Source organism: Orbicella franksi, chromosome 15 (genome assembly GCF_964199315.1).
Source record: "Orbicella franksi chromosome 15, jaOrbFran1.1, whole genome shotgun sequence".
Taxonomy (NCBI): Eukaryota; Metazoa; Cnidaria; class Anthozoa; order Scleractinia; family Merulinidae; genus Orbicella; species Orbicella franksi.
The window spans coordinates 7654081-7666494 of record NC_138159.1 but is presented as its reverse complement, the minus strand read 5'-3'; the positions used below and the strand labels follow the sequence as shown (position 1 = coordinate 7666494).

At 44.2% G+C, this 12414-nt stretch overlaps 2 protein-coding genes and 1 long non-coding RNA gene across 10 annotated transcripts in view; 1 reads left to right on the top strand and 2 right to left on the bottom strand.

Moving 5' to 3' along the window:
• The window catches only part of LOC145470734 (uncharacterized), a 258742-nt gene that overhangs the window by 167105 nt on the left and 79223 nt on the right, over positions 1–12414 (top strand). The window lies entirely within an intron of this gene.
• Positions 1–12414, bottom strand: part of LOC145470705 (uncharacterized) — a 102215-nt gene that overhangs the window by 61148 nt on the left and 28653 nt on the right. The window lies entirely within an intron of this gene.
• On the bottom strand, positions 1776–3051 carry LOC145470719 (uncharacterized). Its single transcript, XM_081454546.1, has one exon. The coding sequence runs from the start codon at positions 3038–3040 to the stop codon at positions 1778–1780; it is 1263 nt and encodes a 420-aa protein (XP_081310672.1). The 5' UTR covers positions 3041–3051; the 3' UTR covers positions 1776–1777.

Genomic DNA, 12414 nt, shown 5'->3' with positions numbered 1-12414 from the left:
GCTAGCGAGCCCGGCACCAGAACCTCGTTCAGGTTCAGCTTGGGCACTGAAACATACAGTGTATCGCCGGGTTTGGCTTCAATGCGGGAAAAGGTGATCCGCTTGACCGCGCGCTCGGCCTGCCTGGCGCGTAATGTTTTTTTGCTGTACGTTGCTCGAAGGTTCTCTGGAACTGACATTGTGTATAAAACACCGGCGATTATTTTCTAATTTGAAAAATAACATGATTGAAATATATCGCTATGGCGGAAGGCGAAGGAACAAGCTTTAAAAACCCCGCTTATGACCCATACGGTTTGGATGACGATGAAGATGATGAAGGCGGAGATGCCAACGAAACGACTCTTTTTATCCCAGAAAATTCGTCTACGCCACATGATAAAGAAGAAATTCCAATGCAGACAATGCAGACTGAAAAAAGCGGGCTGCCTGCAACTTCTTATGCTGAAACCTCTTTCACCGGGGCTCAGACCCTGAGTGAACAAGCGTGGGTTGCAACAAAAGATATCTACCCGGACATGAGCTCAAGCGAGCTTGAGGTTTCATACAGCTCGAAGGGGAAGCTCCAAGTCAAAATGTTTGGAGCTGGCAAAAAAACGTATGACCTGTTTACCAAAAACAGGAGAACGGGGAAAGATCAGATAAATCCGAACCTTTCGCAAGAAATAAAAAAAGCTCTCGGGCCTTCCAAATACGAGAAGGCTCGACAAACGATTTACGAAAAACGAAAAGAGCTCAAAGAGAAGCAATACGAGGCTTTGCAGAAAGAAAAAAATAGAAAGGAAATGGATGAAATAAGAGAAGCCTTGAAAAAGAAACAACAACAGATCGAAGCTCTTGAAAATGAAGAAGGTTCACAAGAGGAAATTGACAAACTGAAAAGAGAATTGGGAAGTCTTGAAACACAACATCAAAAGGCGAAAAGCGCTTATGATGGAAGCGCTCAAGCGGTAGAAGATAGTGCAATGTTGGGTGAAGATGTTCGGGTGCTGGAAGATTCACAAGCGGTAGATATTGCAGAAAAAGAAAAAGAAGAAGCGAGTGAAGCTCTCAAATCGATAAAGAGACGAAAAGAAGCCCTTGAGAATAGAAGGAAGTTTGAATTGGGAAAGTTGCTGGATAATGAAGAAACAGATTTTACACCCGAACGAAAAAAAGAAGTAGAAGAAAAAATTTCAGCTATCGATCAAGAAACAAAAAGACTGTACGAAGAAGAAAAAGAGTTCCAAACAGTACTTGGCGCGAGAAAGGAATACATGGAAAAAGAAATGAAACTTCTACAAATTGACAAAGAAGAACTGGAAAAGGCGTAGAAAAAAGACCTTGAGATTATGAACGATAAAGATGCCGCGCCTTACGAAAAAGATGCGGCAGAAGAAAGAGTAGACCTGCGTGACGAAGAGATCCGTCGAGTCACTGCCCGGCTTGAAGAAATTCAGAGAGATGTCGCTGAGAAGTCTCTTTGGGAAAGAGTGAAAGACATCTTCAAAAAATACGGGGTAACGCTGACGGCAATATTTATCGCCGCCGGGACCACAATCGGCGCTGTCCTTGGGGTCCTCACCAGAGGTTTGAAAGCCACCGGTAAAGCTTTGGGAAATGGGCTAAAAGAGCTCGGCAAAAAATTCGCTTCCATATTGCCCGGGCTGATTGGCTCGATTGTGAGCTTTCTATTCAAAGCTGCGGGCCAAGTCGTCGGGTTTCTGGCCGAGCACACCTGGCTGCTTATTCTTGCCGTGGTAGCCTTTTTGTTAGAACAATTTCTTAAGAAGCAGCGTTAACGCATGAATAGCAAAGCCGATAATCCAACTACACCGACAATGACAGCTGTTTTGTTAATTTCATGTTGCGATGTTTTATCTGGAGCCACGGGCTCAATTTTTTGCGCTTGTGCTTGTTGAGTTTCGGACGAAGCTGATTTCCTTGACTCGGCTGTTGCGGCTTTGTGTATCGGGTTGGACGGATGGCTATTGGGAGGGTTAATTTTTGACGGGCCGCCTGCCATTAGTTTGAGCCCAGCTTTTTTTGTGTCTGGATTTACCTCGTTGTTCACCCCCAGTTTCATCCCGGAGACCACCTGTTTCAGTTTGTTGTTGTAACCGATCGTGCTTACGGTGTTTATTATCATTTGCGCGGGCATGAGCCAGGCCATGGGGGCTACAGCGAGATTGAGCCTGACCTTCGCTTGATCCACCGCGAGCTGATACCTTTGCACGCTCTTGGCCAAGTCGGGCTGTCTGATCGCGTCTTCCATCAGCACCAGGAACTCGCTTTGGGCTTCTTTCGCCCGGCCACCAGAACCGAGAATGCTGCTGCGGACGTTGACCTGCGCGCCCAGAACGCAGTAAACGAAAGCCTCGATTGACTGGTTGATTCTCGACAACCCCACCTGCGTCAAACCGTTCGCGGTGTTGGGTGCAAACCAGTCGAACTGCTGATCTCCAAAAACATCGGGCCGTATAAACTCAATAAGGTCCCCCTTTATCAGTTTTCCACCTTCGTCGCTAAACTTGTTCCAATCAGGATACTTATAATCTGTTTTTGTTGGCGATTGCCCCCAAGGCTTAACATACAACACCCCCAGACCACTATTTGCACCCGAAGTAAATCTGAAGTCGCTTGATGAGTCTATACCGAACTCGCCGCATATCCTTTTGTATGAAGCGACGTCATAATGATTATTCATCTGGTCTAACGTCGGGTCTCCGGGCAAAGCGCTTATGCTCTGAACACCTCCTAGCCGGTACAAAATGCGCCTGGCCGTGAAATACACGTGGAAGATATAAAAAGCTCTTATCTGCGGGGGGAGATTCATCCCGCTGTCAAAGATTTCGCGAGAAACTCCGCACCCCTGTGTCGCACAGAAAACAGCGAAGTTGAGCTGCTGCGGCCAATATTTCATGTCTGGCCCTCCTAACCAGTGTTTTGCTTCGGCTCCAGACGTGTGTTTGAGTTTTGTGTCTGTTGTAATATTAACTTGTGGGTACCCCTCTGTGGAGTCCCTTACGTTTTCGTGGGCCGCCCCACATCTCGCGAACATGTGAGTTGGCTTATGTCGGACATTGTGTTGGCAGTGTTTAACGTTGCGTTGAGTATTTGAGCCTTATCTAAAGCTATCTTACAATATGGTGTCAGAAGTGAAAACCTTTTAGAGATTGCAAGGAGTTTATCCGGGCTTGGCTGAGTTACAAACCGCGATGGCTGAGCGAGATACGAGAATTCCAGGTCCTTTGGTGCTCGATGCAAACGCAGCGGACAACTGGAGAAAGTTTTTAATGCAGTTTGAAATTTATCTTGTGGCGAAAAGCAAAGATGACAAACCGGACAAATTGAAGGTAAACATGTTACTTCACTGTGCTGGACCCGAAGCGATTGAAGAATATAGTCATTTTGTTTACAATGCTGGAGAAGACAAAGAATGTTATGCGGATGTTTGCAGCAAATTTAAGGCACTCTGTGAGGGAGCAAGGAATGTCATTTATGAGAGGTTAGTGTTTAATAAGCGTAACCAGAAAGAGGGAGAGCGAGTTGATAACTTTGTCAGCGAACTAAAACGGTTGTCGCTAACATGTGAATTCGGCGAACTGCGAGATTCGCTAATAAGAGATCGAATTGTGGGAGGTGTATTATCTGATGAGCTGAGAGGGGAACTGCTAAAGAAACCTGATCTAACCCTACAGAAGGCTCATGATTATTGTCGTACCTTTGAAGCCTCAGAATTACAAAAGTTCAAGTTCAACATTCAAGCGAGTGCTGGAACTGAGCATTCATTAGGAATTCAGCCTGTTAGAAAGTCAAAAGAAGCTGACAAGACAGCTGCTCGTTCTTGTAAGTTTTGTGGTTACAAGCACCCACTTACTCGACCATCTCGTTGTCCCGCATTTGGAAAACAGTGCTTAAAGTGTAAGAAAGAAGGTCATTTTGCCCAAGTGTGCCCAGGGAATGTAAAAGAAGGTTCGAAAGTTGATTTAGTACAACAAGAAAGTCCACCAGACCTAGACACTAAGAATATGAATAAGGAGGTACATACCTATTTTGGATCTATTGAACTGGACAGTGTTTCCGATTCCAGGAAATCAACAAAGAGCCTTATCACTCTTAAGATTGAAGGGCAGAATGTTGAAGTAAAAGCAGACACAGGTGCAGAGGCTACCGTCATACCCTTTCATCTGTATAAGAAAATCTCCAAAAAACCTCTCCAAAAGATTCAGCAACCCTTGAAAGGCTGGCTTGCAACTAAGCCCATTCATCCAAGAGGCTGTGTACGCCTTCAAACTCAATACAAGAATCGTCAAATGAACCTGTTGTACCTTGTTGTTGACGGGAACTTTACACCCTTATTGGGATGTGATACCTGCTTGGATTTAGAAGTCCTTCAGTTTATGAATCTCCAACTGATAGATACACCAGTACCTAATCCAGCCATGCCGGATACGCCAAGAGCACGTGGAGACCAGACCATCTTCCAGAAGGACCCAATGTTGAGGGAGTACCCAGATTGTTTCAGTGACAAACCCGGCACACTTCCAAACAAAGTACATCTGGAAGTTGATGCTTCAGTACCCCCAGTTGTTCACCCTCCCAGGAAAATTCCAGTTGCTATGCTGGAGCCAGCACGAGAGAAACTCAAAGAGATGGAAGAAGATGGTATTATCGTGAAAGAGGATGAGCCTACGTCGTGTGTCTCATCAATGCTAGTTATTGACAAAAGAAAGGTGAAGGATACTCCACTGTCAAAGGATGATGTCAGAATTTGTATTGATCCAAGAGATCTTAACAAGGCTCTGAAAAGACCCCATTATCCAATGGTTACCGTAGAAGAAGTTGCAAACCGACTTTCAGGTGCAAAGAGTTTCATATCACTTGATGCATGCAGTGGATACTGGCAACTTCCCGTAGATGAGGAGAGTTCCAAGCTCTTGACTTTTAACACACCGTGGGGGCGATACCGATTTACAAGACTCCCTTTTGGTATCTCACCAGCCCCTGAAATCTACCAAAGGGAGATGGACAGACTGTTTGAAGGGGTTCCTGTTGAAATCATAGTGGATGATTTCCTGATACGTGGTAAAGATCAGCTTGAAGTTGATGACAAATTGAGAAGAGTACTTGACAAGAGCAGGGAGGTAGGATTGAAGTTCAACCCTAAAAAGGTGAAGCTTAGAGTACCAGAAGTAAGTTATGTTGGACACCTGTTCTCATCTGAAGGTTTGAAACCAGATCCGGAGAAGATCAGGACCATTAATGAGATGCCACCCCCAGAAGACAAAGAAGGTGTACTTCGCATACTAGGAACTGTGAATTACCTGGACAAATTCATCAAGCACAAGGCTGACATACAAGAACCCATATCGCAACTTACCCAAAAAGATGCAGCATTTGTTTGGGAAAAGCCACAACAAGAGGCCTTCGACAATCTGAAATCAGTCATCACGAGTGCACCTGCACTAGCTTATTTTGACAACAGCAAGGAAACAGTGCTAAATGTAGATGCAAGTAGTAAAGGCCTTGGTGCAGTGATCCTACAGGACGGCAAGCCGGTTGCATTCGGATCCAAAACACTAACTAACTGTGAGAAAAGGTATGCAAACATCGAGAGAGAGCTGCTTGCAATCGTCTGGGGCGCACAGAAATTTCACACCTATGTATATGGGCGCAGAGTAATTGTAGAGACAGATCACAAACCCTTAGAGTCTATCTTCCGCAGGTCTCTGAATGATGCTCCCCCCAGGCTACAAAGGATGCTATTGAAACTTATCAGGTATGATCTTGATGTGCGATATGTCCCTGGAAAACAGCAAGTCATCTCAGACTGTCTTAGCAGAGCACCTCTCAGTGATACGGAGCCAGTCAGTGAACCAGAAGATGTAATTGGAATCAATCTTATTGAGGAGCTCGGATTTGAAAGCAGCACACTGAAGAGATTTAAGGAGACCTCCAGCATTGACGAAACCTCGAGAGTAGTGATGGAGTATGTCTTGAAAGGGTGGCCGTCTGAGAAAGAACAGGTTGATGAGCTTGCTAGAGAGTACTGGAGTTTTAAGGAAGAGCTGAGTGTGGAGGATGGATTGCTGTTTAAATCAGACCGAATAGTCGTCCCAAGACCACTGAGGGCTGAGGTGCTGGATGAAATCCGTGGAGCTCATATGGGAGAAAGTAAGAGCCTTAGCTTTGCCAGAGATTACGTCTTCTGGCCCTCAATGACAGCCCAGATCAAAGACAAAGTCAGCTCCTGTTCAATCTGTAATGCCTTCCGCAACCGACAACAAAGAGAGTCATTGCATCCACATGACATCCCTGGATTACCTTGGCAGGTAGTCGGGACTGACTTGTTTGAATATGGAGGCCAAACATACTTGTTGGTCACTGACTTCCATTCAAAGTACTTTGAAATTGAATTACTGCGTCAGAACACTGCCACCTGTGTCATTAACAACCTGAAGAAAATATTTGCAAGGTTTGGAGTCCCGGATAAGGTTGTGAGCGATAATGGTTCCCAATACAGCAATACCAGGAATCTATTCGACAGCACTCATGAGTTCAAGCAATTTGCTGAAGATTGGGCTTTTTGCCACACAACGAGCTCTCCAGAGTACCCCCAATCAAATGGTGCAGCGGAGAGAGCAGTGCAGACAGCAAAGCGCATTTTGAAGAAGGCTGCAGCTGACCAAAAAGACCCTTTTGAAGGGCTGTTGAAGTACCGCAACACTCCATTTGAAGATATCAGCGTGTCACCTGCACAGCTGCTGATGAGTCGGCGCACACGCACAATGATACCAACCCATCGACGTCTCTTATTACCGCAGGCAGTGGATCCTGATAGAAGAATTACGACAAACAGAGTAGAGATCTGCCTCCACTTGAAGCTGGGGACAAGGTGCGAATTCGGCCAAATAGAGATAGAGAATGGCGTGAAGCAGAAGTGTTGCCACGATCATACTTAGTACAGGATGAACGAGGGTGTGTCTATAGAAGAAATCGAAGGCAGATAATCTCAGTCCCAAATAATCATCCAATGAGACCACGGCTGCATGATCCTCCTTCAAGTTCAACTCTCCAATATGTCCATCATCACCTTCTATAAAGGACTCAGCACCAGAACCAATAGAATCAGCAGAAGGACCAAGAAATGCAGAACGATCACCTATTACAACCAGATCCGGGCAACAAGTTAAAAAGCCCCAGAGACTCATTGAATCCTGTTAGAGGGGAGATGTTGTAATATTAACTTGTGGGTACCCCTCTGTGGAGTCCCTTACGTTTTCGTGGGCCGCCCCACATCTCGCGAACATGTGAGTTGGCTTATGTCGGACATTGTGTTGACAGTGTTTAACGTTGCGTTGAGTATTTGAGCCTTATCTAAAGCTATCTTACAACAGTGTCTTGAAATATTTCTTGGAATTTTGTTGTGAAATATTGGTCAGGCGTGACGTAGATTTTGATTGCATCGTCGAATATTTTCTTCAATCTTGGCGCTTTGCCGTCGAAAGGTACCGCAGGGATGGCCAATGAAACGTTTGAGCCAAGTGGCGACAGCTGGTAAGGAAAACCCCCGCTGTCTCCCAAACCAAGCGCTTCTTTCATTTCCGCGCTCCAATATTTTCTGTCTGAGCCGAAGACGCTTTGAAACGAGCCTTGGCTTTCTTTGAAAAACACCTCGGCTGTTACGTTTTTTTTCTCGTCGATCATTACTTGTGAAATGAACCGGCTTTTGTCCGCTTTTGGAAAGCGGTTTAAAAAGTTTGTCCACGCTTTTTTCTTCGCAGCACCTTCTTTTTTCAAAAACTTGGGATCACCGAACCCGGGGTCTTGACCGATATCGTCCCACACATTCGGCATTGTATTTGAACACAATTTTATTTGTTAAATATAAAAATGGTTGTCCTCACTATTGTCACGCAACAGAACGGAGGGACAATATATTTTGAAAAACCGATACCAAAAGTGCATTTCATGAAACTCATATCTTGCAGTTTGTACAACAGCTGGGACACTTTAAAAAAAGAAGGTTCAGGCTCCTTGGGAGATAAAAACAAAAATATAGCTTTGTCAGTTAGTAAAATAACCCCATTATAGTTTAGAAACCTTGGCAAAAGAAATAGACGGTCTGTTCGCAAAATATAGCTATAAGTTGGAAACAGAAATAAATCAACCTGCTGGCCAGCTTGTAATCAAAAATTTTGGGTTAAAGCCGATAGAACTTGATCGCGATTTAGCCGGTTTGCTTGGTATTGGGCGGAAGTTGAACTTTATAACATTCGTAAAAAGGCTTACAACTCCAACGACATATTTTATTCATTGTGATTTGATCGACACAGAACGTAACCTGTTCAATGGCAAAAGGTCAGATGTTTTAGCCTTGTTTAATGTGAAAGGGAAGCCTTATGAAAAGGTGAGCTACCAGGGCTCGCCGCAACAGGTTTTGCGAGACTGCTCTACAGGCGAGTTCGTGAATAGCATCACCATTAGCGTGAAAGATGAAAATGGCGAACTCTTTGATCTCAAGGGCTTCCCTCTTCTTTTTGAATTAGAGTTAAATTAAATTTCTATATATACACAATGTCTTCGGCGAATCTGTTGCAACCAAGCGCGCCGCCTGCCGAGAATGAAAGAAGACTCTATCCAAGCATTCCCGAAATGACAAATGCCGAGAATTTCCGGCTAACTGAGATAAGCAGAATTGAAAAAGAAATATCTGCTGAGGTCGAGCATTACAGGCTTGTTTTGAAAAAATATAAAAAAGCCCGGAAAGCGCTTCACTATTCCGTGGCTGGCCTTGGCGCTGTCACGGCAGCTCTGTCTTCTGGGGCTGTTGCAACATCACTCACCGGTGTTGGAATTGTTGTCGGCGCGCCTGTTGCCGGGATAGCCGCTTTATCTGGCGCGGTTTCCACTGGCCTGTCCGTTGTCAACAAGAAGCTTGAACGCAAAGTCAATAAGCACTCGAGAATCCACTCGCTGGCTATTGCAAAACGTGATTCGATAAACTGCACTGTCTCACAGGCTCTTAATGATAATCGGGTTTCTGACACGGAGTTTCAACTGATCACACGTGAAATGCAGAAATATTGCCAGCTTAAAGAGACTTTACGCTAGAACTTTGCGCAAATACAAACAAATCCAATCCAGCCAGATATTGAAAAAATAAGAAACCAGGTTCGGGACCAGGTTCGGGAAGAATATAGAAAAAAACTTGCTGATTAAACACCAGATTTGAACTAAATTTTGAGCGAAAAAACACAAAACTTTCTCTTGGTCTTATCCAAAACAGGTGATTGTGTTACACCGCGTTACCTTCACGCGTGACGTTGCGTGACTGGGTTACGTTACTGTCACGCGTGACGTTGCGTGACAGGTCACACAAATAAGCAAAAACCCTGTCGGGGGGTGCTCGTTGGCTGTTCTTTTGCCTAGCCCCGGCTAGGACTTTTTCGCGCCGCTGACAAGGTGGCTGTCCCGTTTTACCTTCGGACGAGGTTTGAGGTCCCGAGGGTCCTCTGAGCACCCCCCAGTCACCACTGGGCCGGGGCGGGTTCACCCGGGGTTGTCACCGCTTTTGGGTGGCGAGATGATGTCATGCTTGAGCTATATTTAGAGCTTGGCTGAATAAGTTATATCCCAACAACAGTTCTGAAGGCCAAAATGATTGTGCTGTTCCACGCTATTTTCTTTATTTTCACGGAACTTTCTGCGCCAGTTTGGCAGAAAGAGGTCAGACTGATAACATATCAAGTCGTTGAAGCCATGCGAGAAGCAGAGGAAACTTGAACGGGCTCGATTGAGTCCCCTGTTCAAGAATATTTCATGTTACGAGCGATTGAACGCTGCGATCGAATATTGCTATTTTCTCGTTTCCTCCTGCTCGCTTCACTTCGGCAGCTTCTGTGGTGAAAAAATAATTTACAGCGCGTTGACTGAGCGTATTTTTTTGGTAAATTCTGTTCTGGTTCGCTATTTTCGGCCCCCCAAAAAAATCTTGAGTTGTCCTCCATGTTTTTCAGCACTGCTCGTCCAAGGGGCCTGGGGAATATTTGGTTCCAGTCTTTCTGAGAAAAAAATGTCACGCAACTCGCAGATTTCAAAACAAAACTTTGCTTCGAATGAAGGTTAGTCGCCGCCTTTTTCGCTAACGCTCCCGGCCAAAAAGGAACCACTCGTACCAATCATAACCATCCGAGGAGCATACTTTTAAAAAATTCTTGTACTCAGGGGTGGCTTCAATGAAAGGAATCAACTCCATCGGAGGGTTAAGAGTCGCTTTATGAAGAGTTCCACTTTCGTAACAGGGGAAACAACATCCCTCGAAACGGCAGTTCGTATATTCAAAGCAAATTACCATCGGTACAATCTGCTGCCTGTATTGACAGAAAGGCAGTTTTGAAATATGCCTGTTAACCTTATCCCAACCCGGTTTTGGAATATGCTTGTGTACCTTATCCCAGCCCATTTCCTTTTTTCCTTAATTTTTATCGCGATGTACTCCTTGAGAATCATCTCGCGAAGCTCTGGAGGGAGATTTTGGATGGCCTCGGAAAGTCCGCCGGCAGCCATGTCGGCATATACACTGTGCATATACTTGTTCAATACGAAAATATTTCTGGCGCGCTTTTGTATATACTAGTGAATGGCACATCCGCGCATATTGATTACAGACGTTGCAGCTTCGCTGGACCCGTTGTTTCGCCAAATTTTACTGTTGCGTTACAAACACGTTTCTGGCACAGCTCTCACGCAACACTGTATCCTTGTCGAAAATTGGTTGTCGAAAAATGCGCTCCTAGTATTGGGTGCACTTTCGACAACTGCTGTTGCGTTACACACACACACACACACATGTATAGTGAGGGTTCTGGTCGCAAGCGAACGCACACAGTGCAAGCGTAACGCAACTCCGAATCTTCAGATGAGGAGTTGCGTTACGCTTGCACTGTGTGCGTGAGTGCTGCGCCAGAACCCTCACTATACATGTGTGTGGTACATCTCTGATATTTGACATCCATGTTATGATTAATTGACAGCTGTCAAAACAAGGTATCCGCTGACCAGTATCAAGTGACCACATGGTGGGCTTAGGTTTAGAGCTCATCTACATCGCGTGTTTGTTTAATATGACCGCTGACCGGGTACTGGTTTTCTATTAGATTGCGAATTCAAGTCACGTCATTACTCTGGGGGAGAAGGAGGGAGTACATCACAATTGATCATTTTTTGTGTTTCTGATCCAAGAAGAACAAATCCTGTTTTTTCTTTGTGGTTAATTCTTGCAATCGTGAGTGTGGGAGTGGGAGTCCCCGCCGAGTAGAAACCTCTATAGGCGTTATAAGAATGATTAAATGGCAATACGTATGGCTTACGTTTTGGAATCATTCCGTTCCGATTGAATTTCCTGAAACAAAATTCAGGGTCTGTAATGTTTGTGTCTTGTCGATGTATGAGCATATATTGCACTTCTGAAAACCAGATCGATAAAATTTTCTTCTATTTTGTAAATAACATTGATGAAATAAACGAAATTGATTCGGTAAATAGAATGTTTCATTAACTACAATTCCAGGCACGCTTTTAACACACTCTTTCGTAATGATATTCTGAACGTCCAAAATCTCTGCAAAGTTCAACAACTGAAGTAAAAGTCTACGTTCTAGAGACGTGTTATCTGATCTCCAAACATGTTCACAAAGATGGCTTAGAAATCACGAGGCAAACACAAGACATAAATATAATAAAGGGTCAACTTGAACTTGGCAGATATCTAGAATTTCCCTTCACTAAATTTTGTATTCCGTCACAACAACAATCGATTTCCATTATCTTTTCTCCCTTTTCTGTTATTTTTGATTTCATTCTCATTGAAATTGGTCTGGTCGGCGACCTCTCATTTGAAGAATGTTGATTTCCGGCCCTTGCTTGATACGAATTGTAGAAAAAAAGAATCGATTTCCCTTATATTTTCTCCCCTTTCTGTTAGTTTTGATTTCATTTTCATTGCTTTATGTGGCTTTAATACAGCCCCCTCCTCCCCAAAAAACAACAACATTTACGATTTCCGACCCTCGCCATATAAAAATTGTAATTAACCTTTTTTCGTTATGTCCAGACCTTACAGTGATCAGATCTTATCTCTCCTTACAACAACAATGCTAAAACAAGCGTGCAGGTCGGATGAAATAAGGAATTACCATCTACCATCGACGCAGTTATTTTGTTACTGAAACAAATTCTCCCAGCTCGTAGTATCAAAAATACATATACACTACACACTAATGAGGGGGAGGGGTGGTCTTAATTTCTCATTGAAGTTGTTTATGATTGTTAATTTTTCCTTTAGTAACACTGTGACAATCGTTTCTCTGTTGTATTTATCTAGAAAAGTGATTTGCCGCAGTGATTACCTTACGTGTCTTAAACACTCGC